Genomic DNA, 13,142 nt, shown 5'->3' on the forward strand with positions numbered 1-13,142 from the left:
TACCTCCTTCCATTCCCTTCTAGCTTGATGTGTTTCTGTTGAGAAATCTTTTGATAACTGATGGGGGGTCCTTTGTAGGTAATTCTCTGTCTCTCCCTTACAGCCTTTAAGAGTCTCTCTTTGTCGCTAACATTTGCCATTGTGATTATGACTTGTCTTGGTGTGGGTCTTTTGGGATTCATCATGCTTGGGACTCTCTGTACTTGTGTACATTTTTGTTCTCCATATTAGGGAAGGTTTCTGTCATTATTTCTTCACATAGATTTTCTAATCCTTGCTGCTCTTTTTGTCCTTCTGGCAGCCCTATTATATGTATGTTATTTCGTTTTGTGTTGTCCCAAAGCTCCCATAGGCTCTCCTCTTGCTTTTTAACTTTTTCCCCAGTTGCTGCTCAGATTGGGCTTGTTTCTGTACTTTTTTGTAACTCAGTAATTCGGTCCTCTGCTTCTTGTAGTCTACTGTGGAAACCTTCCATGGTGTTTTTGATTGTAGCTATATCACTTTTCATTTCTTCTTGATTTTTGCATAGGTTATTGATTTTCTCCTCCATCAGGTGAATGAACTCTATGACCATTACTCTGAATTCTTCTCTTTTTTTTTTTTGTCATGTTGCATCCTTGGTTTCACTTTTTTCCCTTCTTGGCGATCTTTTTCTTTCCTCTGGGGATTGTTTCATTGTCTCTCCATTCTATCACCAGAAGGTTCAAATGTCAAGTAACGGGCCATGTGTAGTGGGAGCCATGTGTAGTGGGAGCTTCGCACCCCGCAAGTGTCACTGAAGAGCTCTGACACCAAGATGTGTGGCTACCTTGGGTTGGGGGGCCACGCTCACCCAGGATCACATTCACAGGCACTTAATGTGGCCTCATGTGCACACCTAGAATTAGGTACCCTGCCTGCATCATCCTGAAACAGATCCCGCTGGCACGTGCCAAAAATCAAAGTCTCCTGGCGCGAGGCAGGAGTCAGAGACCCCTGTGTCCGCACTGAGAATCGAGTATCAGAGTCTCTGTTGCTTGGTGTGGTCTCATGCCGAGAATCAGGGTCCCTGTTTGGGCATGTGCCATGAATTGGAGTTACTGGCTCTTAGTGTGAATTCACTGGGAATCAGGGATCCCAGGTGCGTGCGATGAGAAACAGATTCAAGTCACTGGTGCTGCCTCTTGCATGGAAAATCAGGGTCCCTGGTCTGCTTGGGGGACCGAGGTGCACAGTCGCACTGTGTCAGAAGAAGGTGCACTCCTGCCCTGCGGAAAAAGCCTTCCGTGTGTGCTTGCCCTGAAACAAAGTCAGGTGGCACTGCCCCTCAGTGTGGGCCTGCAGTCTGGTCACGTGAGTGTGCACTGCAAGAAACCAACTCCCGTGTCCGTCACCCTGACTCACATTCAGCACTGCCTCCCTGTGTGGGCACAGGGTCTGATCGCTGGAAACAAACTCCCAGAGTTTGCGCTCCCAGGCTCAGATTCAGCTCTGCCTCCCTGGTTGGGTGCAGGGTCTGGTCGTGGGAAACAAGTTCCCTGAGTTCATGCCCCCAGGCTCAGATTCAGCGCTGTCTTCCTGCGTGGGTGTGGGATCTGGTTGCGGAAAACAAACTCCCCAAGATCGTGCACCAAGGCTCAAATTCAGCACAGCCTCCCTGTTTGGGCACGGATTCTGGTCACGGGAAACTAACTTCCCGTCTCCACACACCCAGGCCCAAATTCAGGTAGAGCTGCCGCTGCTGTGTGTGGGCAAGAGGTCTGTTTGAGCAGAGAGGGTCTGGCAGTTCCTATGCCTCTGCTGTCGAGGTGTCGAGGAGTGGGATTGGCTCTGTAACTCACAGGAATCTGTGGCCTCAGTGCCTAGGGTCTTGGTGTCCGTGGGTCTGCAGCTGTGATCGCAGATCTTTTTCCCAAGTGAATGTGGGCTCCTTGTTTGCCACTGAGACCAGATTGGGTAATAGCGAGGCTAGGATCCTAGTCTCAAGCAGTTCTGTTCTTCAAGATGGTGCAGTCTCTGTGCCGGGGGTGTCCTCTCCGGAGTGTTTGTGGTGGCAGCAGGTTTTGCCGTCTAAGACTGCCTGTTTGGCAGCCCCTTGAAAGACCTGTAGCATCTAGCTGTCCCTAGCTCGCACTCACACACACCACACACGTCCACCTACTCCTCTATCGCTCCCTCCCTCTCTCACAAACCCTCCTTACCTTCTTGCTGGCCGCCATCTTTTTGGGGGGAGTCCATTTCTGATGGCGTCTTTATGATACGATACGGGGAATTTTAGGATAATTCCTAACAATATGGGTTGCTCTGGTGCTACATGCCAGGTCCAGAGCTTAGGTGCCATATATGTGCCCACCTGCCATTTCTGATTAAGGGCTGACCCAGTGAACAATAAGAAGGAGAGCATACATCAGTGTCACTTGCACTTGAGAATTCCCACCAGGATGGGGAAAGGAGAAGAGAGAAGGGTGAGAGAGAAATATATCACAGAGGTGGTGAACTAGAGTTTTAAGAAAGAAGCTGATTAGAAAACACCCTGTCCTTGTCATGGCTTATTTGTGTTCCCAGTGAAGTTGTGCCTTTGAGAATGAAGCTGTGAGACAAGTGTGGATCAAAGAACTATGGGCAGCAGGTAACGCAAAGTGATGGCCCCAGCAAACTGGGATTGGAGTTAGAAGTGTAATGGGCATTACCATGTTGTTTGGTGTCTTGGAGGCACAATTTGGAGGACAACATGGGTATTGCCTGATAACACCAGTATCAAATCCATCACATTCCCATTATGTGCAGCATCTCTTCCTCCCCTGTGTGCCTAACACCCACTGTTATTAAAAGGGGGCAGTGTGACTCACATTTGAGGATCAGAAGACAGGTATCTTGTATCTGTTCATCTGCCTTTATTGTTGTGAGAGACACAGCATCCGTATAAGGAGAGATTGACTTTAATGGGAACAAGGCCTGCTATCTTCTCTGATGTGGGGAGTTGGGGAGCATGTGGATGTGCAGGGTGGGGAGTATGGCAAACTTGGAATCTCAAGAGAGAATTTGATCATGGGCTGTACTGTCTCCATTATGACAGGATATGAACTTTGAGGACGTGGCCATTGCCTTCTCTCAGGAGGAGTGGGGGCTACTTGATGAGGCTCAGAGACATCTGTACTGTGATGTGATGCTGGAAGTATTTGCACTTGTATCATTCGTTGGTAAGACATTCCCATCTCTCCTAGATCCTGAGGTAATGCCCACTCTTTATTTATTCTCCAGACTTAGCACTCTCTCTCTCTCAAAGCCAGACCATGGGCTCTGCTAATTTTCCCCACTGTCTTGTCTAATGGGCTATGGCTGCCAGTGCTGAGCTGTCAGAGAGCCCTGAGCAATAGACTCCATAAGTCTCCCTACCACCAGTTGCCTCAGAAACTGCAGGAAGTGTGTGGGTGTCAGCAGTCTTACAGACAGCTTAATGGGTCCCTCCTGCTCTTCCACCCTCAGGGAGGGTGACTATATCCAGATCCATGGCTTCCACTTCTGCACCTTTCCTGTAGATAAGGACCTTGGTGAATGCCTGTGCCAGGTATCGTCTTTATGTACATGCACCAGAGACTGTTCTTGTAAGACCCTCCTTCCATTGTCGTTTGTAATATTACCTTCTGTGAATACTATTGCAAACCGAATGCTATGGGCAAGTGATGGCTGCTCACCTCTGTTGTCTTTCATTGATACTTGGAATATTTATTCTGTACGTATTTCTAGAGAAGGAGGAGCAGGGAGAACCTCAGTTTTTTCCAGAGTGAACATACAGGACGGTCCTAGAGGAAGCCTGGCCTGGCTGAGTGGAAACTGGGGGGAGGTATGACATAAGGATGGTGTTGAGATTGTACCAGGAACCTGCTCCTCTCCAACAGTGTTTGGTGCAGGTTCCCGTGGCCACACCTCATTTATACCTTTCCTTTCCCATACTTGACACTTTGCTGACTTGTCATTTCATCAATGACTTCTTAGTTTGGCTATCTTCTCCTTTGTGTCATTTTTACATCACCTATTCCTCTGCACATCTCTTTCTGCAGTATTCTACAACATGGACCTATGCAAGTGTTATGAGGACAACATACATGCTTAAACACCCCTCAAACACCAGCTACTTATGTATTGAATTTTACTTGGAAAGTGATGTAACCAACGTTCTGCACAGCTTGCCCATGTCACCAGCAGAGAAGATCTACTGAATGCTGTTAGCAGCAGAATGAGCTGGACAGTCCACTTATCTTTCATGTGGTGCTCGCCATGTTTTTGCTCTATTTCTGTTGAAATCTCCACTGTTTTGTGATCTTCAGTGGTCAAGAACTTCACAGGGACCTCTTATTAAGCCATCCTATAGGACTTTTATTTTCAGCCAATTGTATGAAACCAATGTAGTATGTGCAACACACTTTTATCATGGAACTTCACCCTGTTGCCAGAGTCACCATTCATTTCCTCATCATTTCTCTGTTTTCAGGTCATTGGCATAAAATGGATGATGTGGAGGCCTATTCTGAACACAGTGTATCTGTAGGAGAGTCTCAGGTCAGGGCTTCCAAGACAGCCGCACCCACCCAGAGGACCCATCTGTGTAAGCCGTGCTTCTCAGTGTTAAAAGGTATTTTGCACCTGACTGAGTTACAAGTGGTTTACTTTGAGAAGAATGTGTTCTTAAGTGATGCGTGTGTGAGAGACTTGTGTTTCAGTACAAACCCTCACCAGCAACAGAAGGATGCCAGTGGAGAGAAGCCCTGGAAAGAAGATATGGAGAGTGCCTCGCTTGTGACAAGTTGCTGCTTCTACTTATCTGCGGTGCCTGAAGCCAATATGGAGGTCGGTGAAGACTCCCCAGCCATCTCAGGGTTTCTCCGGCACCAGGCCACTCTTAACACTGAGGAGCCACACAGTAACAATGAGATTTCACAGGAATTTCTCAGTGGAAAAAGACATCACCAGTGGGTTGAATGTGAAACAGCTTTCAGCCAGAAACAGAAAGTTGCTTATGATAAAGGTCTCTGCTCTGGAGATATGATTGATGAGTATAATAAATGTGGGGAAGTATGTAGACAAACCTTCAACCACCTTCAACACAGGAGAGTTCACACTACAGAAAAGCCCAACGAGTGTACTGATGGTGGGAAGGTCTTCAGTGAAAGCACTGCTCTCATTAAACACAACAGAGTTCACACTGGAGAAAAGCCATATAAGTGTAGTGAATGTGGGAAGTCCTTCAGTAAAAGGTCTGACCTCACTATACACCACAGAGTTCACACTGGAGAAAAGCCATATGAGTGTAGTGAATGTGGGAAGTCCTTCAGTCAAAGGTCTGACTTCACTAGACACCACAGAATTCACACTGGGGAAAAGCCATATGAGTGTAGTGAATGTGGGAAGCACTTTAGTCAAAGGTATTCCCTCACTGTACACCATAGAGTTCACACTGGAGAGAAGCCATATGAGTGTAGTGAATGTGGGAAGCATTTTAGTCGAAGGTTTCACCTCACTATACACGATAGAGTTCACACTAGAGAAAAGCCATATGAGTGTAGTGAATGTGGAAAGCATTTTAGTCGAAGGTGTTACCTCACTATACACCACAGAGTTCACACTGGAGAAAAGCCATATGAGTGTAGTGAATGTGGGAAGTCCTTCAGTCAAAGGTCTGACTTCACTAGACACCACAGAGTTCACACTAGAGAAAAGCCATATGAGTGTAGTGAATGTGGGAAGCATTTTAGTCGAAGGTGTTACCTCACTATACACCACAGAGTTCACACTGGGGAAAAGCCATATGAGTGTAGTGAATGTGGGTAGTCCTTCAGTCAAAGGTGTCACCTCACTGTACACCAGCGTTCACACTGGAGAAAAGCCTTAATTATGCAGGGAATGTTTTCTTTTTCTCACTTATTATAAGAACACTTAAGGGGCTCTATGGGACCATTTACATGAATGCAAACCCCTTTTGTGGGAACATACATGCTAGGTTCCTCATAAATTTGAGGTGCCAGTGAGACTTGAAGGAGCTGCATTGTACTTGCTAACATGCCTAGACCTACAACCCAAATGTTGTCACCATCTTTTTGTCAATGAAGAGATTTCACCTCTAAAACCTGGCTCACCTGCGGAGTGTGCATTGGTGATGATTCCTGGGTGTTCAGGGGACTGTATTCTGTGTTTTCACATTTGCTTGAAGTAATTATGGTTCCTCCAAGCTCTTGGCAGTATCTTTACTCATTTGCCTATGATTAGAAAATGGACCTGACCAGGATTCATCCAGAGCACCAGTTCTCAGCTAAGAAGTGCTACCTCTTTCAGGGATCTAGTGGTACTCACATTATGCTTTGATAAATTTGGGGAGATTCTTATTCACCAACCTGTAAACCGCTTGCTCTCCTCTGCTCTAGTTTAGGATCTTTTTTATAGGTGTGTTTACATTTGTCCTTTAATTTTGGTTTTCTTCCCGGCCACAGATGATTTGCAAACACTAATGTGATCTGTCAGTATGCAGAGATGAATAGATGTTGTGTTTATCCCAAAGTTTATGTGGTTTGGAAGGGAGAGCATAATGGCAGGAAATCACTTTTGTCCAATATTGGCTTATTATTTACTGCAGCCCATGGCCTTGAAATAAAGACCACATGACTTTGTGCATTTAATCTGCCACCTACGGCCTCGATTATTGGTGAGGGCAAAGGTCACTCTGAAGTTCGCTCTGCTTCTGTGACCAATATGAATCATGTTCTCTGTTCACAGTATGTATTACATAAGCCTCAGCAATGTTTAAGGAGCCTGGTTTCCATGTACCGCAAAGGAGCCATGTGCCAGGAAGTATGGAATTTCATAGGCTGGGGTCATTTGTTGAAAGACTCTGAGGTGTAACCACAATTAGGACAGAAACCCTGTTTCAATAGTGAGTGGGAAAGCCTGCAGTAAATTAGATGAAAAGGGCCTCTTCTGAGCATAAGGCCACGAATGTCCCAGGGCCTGTGGCTTGTGTGACCTTTATGTACAGACATTCTCAGGACCTCCAGAACTATTTCATGTAGCTGAGATCATTGGCAGATAAAATAACCTTATGCTATTGTGTATTCCCTGGCCCCTCTAGAGTGTTTACATAAGGTACATGCTCACCAGGCAAGAAGTCAAAGCTAGAGGAAGGATAATCCTGCCATCTGTCCCAGGATGTGTCTTTTGTAAGCAGTCAGCATTCCTGTTGAATTTCATGGCAATAGTTTTTTTTTTTTTTAATATATACTTTTATGATTTTGGAGAGAAAGGGAGAGAGAGAGACATATGTTTGAGTTTCACTCATTCCTCAATGACTGCACTGACTTCTTTGCCGTGTGGAATTTGTGGTTTAGAATTCTATATATAAAATATTTTTTTTCTCAATTTTTACTTTATGATTTATAGCCCACTTGTACCTTACACTTATAAGTTTAATCTGCATTGTTCATATTCTCTACTGGTGGTCTTTAAGTCAAAGCATTTAATAATACATTAAGTGAAGTCTAGGTTGTAGTATTTTACATATTTAAAATATGTTAATACCAATGGCATATTTCACAGACCTAGAATGTACTCTCCAAAAATTCATCTGGAATAAAAAATGAACCCGAATAGCTGCAGCGATCCTGAGAAAGAACAAAGTAGGTGGGATCTCAATACCAGCTATCAAGCTGTATTACAAAGCCACTGTTCTCAAAACTGCCTGGTACTGGCACAAGAACAGACATATAGATCAATGGAATAGAATAGAGAGCCCAGAAATCAGCCCCAACCAATACGCTCAATTAATATTTGACAAAGGAGGCAAGAACATACAATGGAGTCAAGATAGTCTCTTCAATAAATGGTGTTGGGAAAATTGGACAGATACATGAAAGAAAATGAAACTGGACCACCAACTTACACCATACACAAAAATAAACTCAAAATGGATAAAGGACTTAAATATACGACGGGAAACCATACAAATACTAGAAAAATCCAAAGGCAACAAAATCTCAGAAATATGCCGAAGCAATTTCTTCACCGATACAGGTCCTAGGGCATTGGAAACTAAAGGGAAAATGAACAAATGGGACTACATCAAAATAAAAAGCTTCTGCACAGCAAAAGAAACCATCAACAAAACAAGAAGAAAACCCACCACGTGGGAAAACATATTTGCCAATGTCATATCTGATAAGGGCCTAATCTCTAAAATTTATAGGGAACTCATACAACTTAACAAAAGGAAGATAAACAATCCAATCAAAAACTGGGCAAAGGATCTAAATAGACACCTTTCAAAAGAGGACATTCAGAAAGCCAAGAGGCATATGAAAACATGTCTAAGTCACTAATCATCTGAGAAATGCAAATCAAAACAACAATGAGGTACCATCTCACCCCTGTCAGAATGGCTATCATCAACAAATCAACAAACGACAAGTGCTGGAGAGGATGTGGAGAAAAAGAAACACTTGTGCACTGCTGGTGGGAATGCAGACTGGTGCAACCACTATGGAGAACAGTATGGAGTTTTCTCAAAAAACTACAAATGGAACTCCCATTTGACCCTGTGATCCCACTTCTAGGAATATATCCCAGGAAACCAGAAACACCAATCAGAAAGGATATATGCACCCCTATGTTCATAGCAGCACAATTCACCATAGCTAAGATCTGGAAACAGCCTAAGTGCCCATCAGTAGATGAATGGATTAGAAAACTGTGGTACATCTACACGATGGAATACTATGCTGCTATAAAAAAGAAGGAACTCTTACCATTTGCCACGTCATGGATGGAACTGGAGAGCATTATGCTAAGTGAAATAAGCCAGTCAATGAAGGAAAAATACCACATGATGTCACTCATTTCTGGATAATAAAGACCATTATAAACTTATGAACAAAAACAGATACAGAGGCAGAGCTGCCTCGAACAGACTGTCAAACTGTAGCAGGAAGGCCGGGGAGGGTGGGAGGGCAGGAGGGGGGTGGATAAGAGATCAACTGAAGGACTTGTATGCATGCATATAAGCATAACCCATGGACATAAGACACTGGGGGGTAGGGGAGGCCAGGGGATTGTCAAGGGCCGGGGGGAAAAAAGGAGACATATGTAATACTTTTTGTAATACTTTAAGCAATTAAATAAATAAATAAATAAATAAATAAATAAATAAATAAAAATAAAAAATGTTTTTATTAGAGAGAGGAAGGGAGAGAGATGGAGAAACATCAGTGATGTGAGAGAATCATTGATCAGCTGCCTCCTGAAGACCTACACTGAGTATCATGCCTGCAACATGGGTATTTGCCCTGACAGTAATCCAACTGTAACCTCCTGGTTCATAGCTTGACCCTGAGCCACTGAGCAACACCAGCCAGATAAAACACATTTCTTAACGTGCACTTTTATGTTTCCATACATGCCTGCATTTCTGAAAGCAAATCCTGCTCCACTTTTCAGTACTTCCTAATTGGCACATGGAATTACTGATGCAAGGACATAATCAACCTTTGTAATAGCTTATTTCAAATATACCTGTATAAAGAAAACACTTATGAAACTTCATGAATCCTAGTTTGGTCTTCCATCACTATCTCTCGTCCCCGTGGTTCTGGTATCTATTCTCAGATACATTAGTTATTTTACTTAAAACCCCTGATAAGTTTGGCCACGGCCAGACAGTTCAGTTGATTAAAGCATCATCTCAATAATGCCAAGGTCGCAGGTTCCATCCTCAGGGATGATGCAAGAATGAAATAATGAACATAAAATTAGTGGAACAACAAATCCATGTCTCTCCCTATTCTATCTCTCTCTAATCAGTATATTTGTGGGGGGTTTTTTTCCACCAAATGATCCAACACATGTGAACACCATCACAGACCAGGGGCCCTGTGGTGAACCAGCCATAAGGGTTCTCATGAGGGCAGAGTGAGGGAGAGAACAGGAGGGGAGGGGCCCTGCTGTCAGTGTGGAGGGTGGGGAACAGGCGAAGCTGCACTGTCACCCACAGGTAATTATGACATCTCTGCTCCCTGAGACTAACCCCTAGGGCGCTGGAAAAGCTGTGGGCCTAGACATGGGCCTTGTGGTCTCAGCACCTTCCAGCCAGGGGTTGAGACTGCGCTATTTTGGATTCAGGTAGTGGAGGAGTACAGATCCCTCCCAGATGTTCCGGATCAGCTCCTGATACTTGAGGCCCTCAAATCAGCTCACCTGCCTCTTAGCAGCCCACACACTCCCCTGAGCCCCACAGGCATTGTTGAAATCTCTCTATTTTTGCATTTCTGGGTAATTTTCCACTTTTATTTCATTAAAAATGCCACCACCTAACCAGTCCTTTGGATAGCATGGATTCTCCAGGAAATGGTGCCGTGTATTTTCAATGGTGAGACCATTCTGCAGTACAAGCATTTCCAGAAGGGGAGGCTTGGTCTCAACATGATACTAAATTGGGGGATGCATTCCAGGTGGCCTCCACCCTCCATAAGTTTGGCCTGTGCAGAGCTGACCCTTGCACCTGAAATGAGGTGATGGCCCCTGCACTGTGAGGGACAGTATACTGTGGGATGTGAGGTTGAGGGGGCAGAGAGGATGGCCCTGGGACATGATTGGTGATAGGGTTTCCTGCCAGCATATGAGGGAGTGTCCATTGTGTGTGTGTCCTGTGGCACTGAATGGGGGGTCCCAACTGTTTGTTTCTTTGTTTCTCTCTCTCTCTCTCTCTCTCTCTCTCTCTCTCTCTCTCTCTCTCTCTCTGTGTGTGTGTGTGTGTTCCCCTCAGGGTATTGCCCATGTCTACAGTGTGGGTCTGTGTAAACCTGAAAATAAGCCCATCACAAGCTGGGAGTGTTCTGTACCTGTCTGTTTCGGTCCTGGGGTTATCTGTATGTTTCTGAGTCTAAGCACCCCCACAATGGGCAAGTGCATAGGCAATCTCCGGCGAGGCATTGTAGAGGCACCATCCTCTGCATCAATATGTTCCTCTTCCCCACCCCCAGGTGAGCCCCTTCTTTTCTTTCAGGCATCTGGTGTCCCTATGGAGGTCCCATCTCAAGTCTCAAGGATGGATTAAGCGTAGGGTCAGTTCAGAGAATCCCAGGCTGTGGGGAGGTGGGGAACTGGGGAAGGCTCTGATGACAGACAGGAGATGCAGAGTGTGGATTGGGAACATTTGTGAAGGACACTAGTCTTTGTGAAGGAGTTGGAGGATCCAGGACCCTTGTGAAGGAATATGAGGATAAGTTCTTGTGAGGGAAAGCTGAGGGAGAACACTTCTAGGCTCCTAAGTCCACACTAGTAATGAGGAACTGGACATCCCAGGAGAGGGCTGTATCTCGCTATGTCAAAGCTAGGCTGACAACTGATACAGGAAGGTGCATGGGGCTCCGTGGAGCATCACTCCTGGACTTCTGGGCTCTGGTCATCTACTGGGTGTGCATGACCCACCCGAAACTGGGGCCAGGAGGGAGAATTAGGACCAGTGTGGAGAACCATCCAGTGACCCTTTAGCACGGGTTCATACACAGAACAAATGGAAAGCACAGGATCACCATTGATGTTAACGTCAGCATTTTTCACCATCATCCTCACTGGGAGCACTCACCAGGGCAATGGAAAAAAAAGGAGACTTGGAAGCAGGTACTGACTGATGTTAATTGAAAAGAACAGGGATGCTGGGATGCTCACAGCCCTGTACCCTTCCCGGTAAACATTCTTAACATGTGGGTCTTCACCTTGACCATAGTAGGGGAATCCAGGCAGCCAGGGATGGTCCCAAAGTCACACTCAGAATTGGTGTGGAGTTTGCTGCCCATGGCATCTTACCAGACTCGTGTTTTTTTTGAAGTTCATTCCTTTGAATCTTGAAAGAGATGGTTTGGGGCAGCTTGGGTAGAAAATCCATCCAGATGAGGAGAAACTGAACCATCCTGACTGGTTACCACTGTCATTTCCTACCAGTCCCCACTTCTCTCCTTTGCGCTTGCACAGCCCAAAAGAGGTTGGCACCATATGGTCACCTTAATGACGCCCATCAAGTATACCAGTTTCTGCTGCTGACACCCTGAGGTTGGCTGCAGCTCTGTGATGTGCTTTAACCAATGAAAATGTGGTGGGAGTGAAGCCTGTCACCACTAACAGAAAACTCTTGATCCACTGAGACTGGCCACCCTCTCTGCCCATCTCTGATAATGTCAACAGGTATCTACATGGTGGCTCCTCCTTTATGCCAGTCCCAGGAGAACCACCGTGGACATGTGGTATGAACAGGAAAGATGCCTTCTTTACGCTAAGCCACTAAAGCTTTGGGACTGCAGCAGCTGGCCCATCCCCATGGTTATGAAGTACCAACTCTACTCTCTAGGAGGCAGCAGAGCCTAACATTATGAGCCAGACCTCTGTTGTTAGAGACACATGGGTTTGACTTCTAGCCTTGCCTTTTATTTATTCTACAATCAGGCAATCTACCTTGAGTCTCTGACCCTGGATTTCCTCTCTATAAGACAGATGTTTAAACCATATCAGGTTGGGGAGAGGATTCATGCATGTAAAGCATTGAATCCAGGTCCTGGTACCTGTAGTAAACATTCAAACTCTTAGCTCCATAGCTTCACAATGTGTATTGTCTAAAAACATTCTAACAATGTATGGAATTTCAAATTGTTGTATTTTGTATCTTTTCAAATTTTGTTTTTAAATAAATAGGATAGGATTATGTATATTCCCTCATAGCTTGTGTTTTCTCGTTCTATTGTGATATTTTAATAAAATAAAAAATCAACCTCAATAGGTTGAGCATGATCCCATCCACAGAGAGGTTTCCAGTTCAACTCCTTGTGATGACACAAGTAAGCGGAGCAGGCCAGCTCAGTCCTCAGTGTGGGGACTTGCAGAGGCCATCTTACCGGTATTTCTCTCTTACTCTTTCACTTTGTCTCCCTTTAAAAGTCAATTAAAATATTACTCATATAAATCCATTGCTATTTGTGGGCTTCAGGACTAATTGCAGTAATACTCTTACCTCAAGGAGCATTCTGAGCTTCACAGAATCTGAAATAATATCTCCAAACAAAAAGAGAGTTTTATACAACACTCCCTAACCCCTGCCACCAGGCACCGAAGCCTAACATTCTCAGTTCCAGCAC

General features: G+C 44.9%; 1 protein-coding gene across 1 annotated transcript; it reads left to right on the forward strand.

The window, feature by feature from the left end:
* Positions 1 to 4,459: 4,459 nt before the first annotated feature.
* On the forward strand, positions 4,460 to 7,267 carry LOC132222900 (zinc finger protein 501-like). The gene has a single exon (XM_059678255.1). It carries the CDS (start codon positions 4,486 to 4,488, stop codon positions 5,806 to 5,808), a length of 1,323 nt encoding a protein of 440 aa, XP_059534238.1. The 5' UTR covers positions 4,460 to 4,485; the 3' UTR covers positions 5,809 to 7,267.
* Positions 7,268 to 13,142: the final 5,875 nt, after the last annotated feature.

Source organism: Myotis daubentonii, chromosome 21 (assembly GCF_963259705.1).
Source record: "Myotis daubentonii chromosome 21, mMyoDau2.1, whole genome shotgun sequence".
Classification (NCBI taxonomy): domain Eukaryota; kingdom Metazoa; phylum Chordata; class Mammalia; order Chiroptera; family Vespertilionidae; genus Myotis; species Myotis daubentonii.

What these genes read in the sequence shown, in the direction of transcription:
- LOC132222900 (XM_059678255.1), top strand. Translation starts at nt 4,486, where the DNA reads ATGGATGATGTGGAGGCCTATTCTGAACACAGTGTATCTGTAGGAGAG.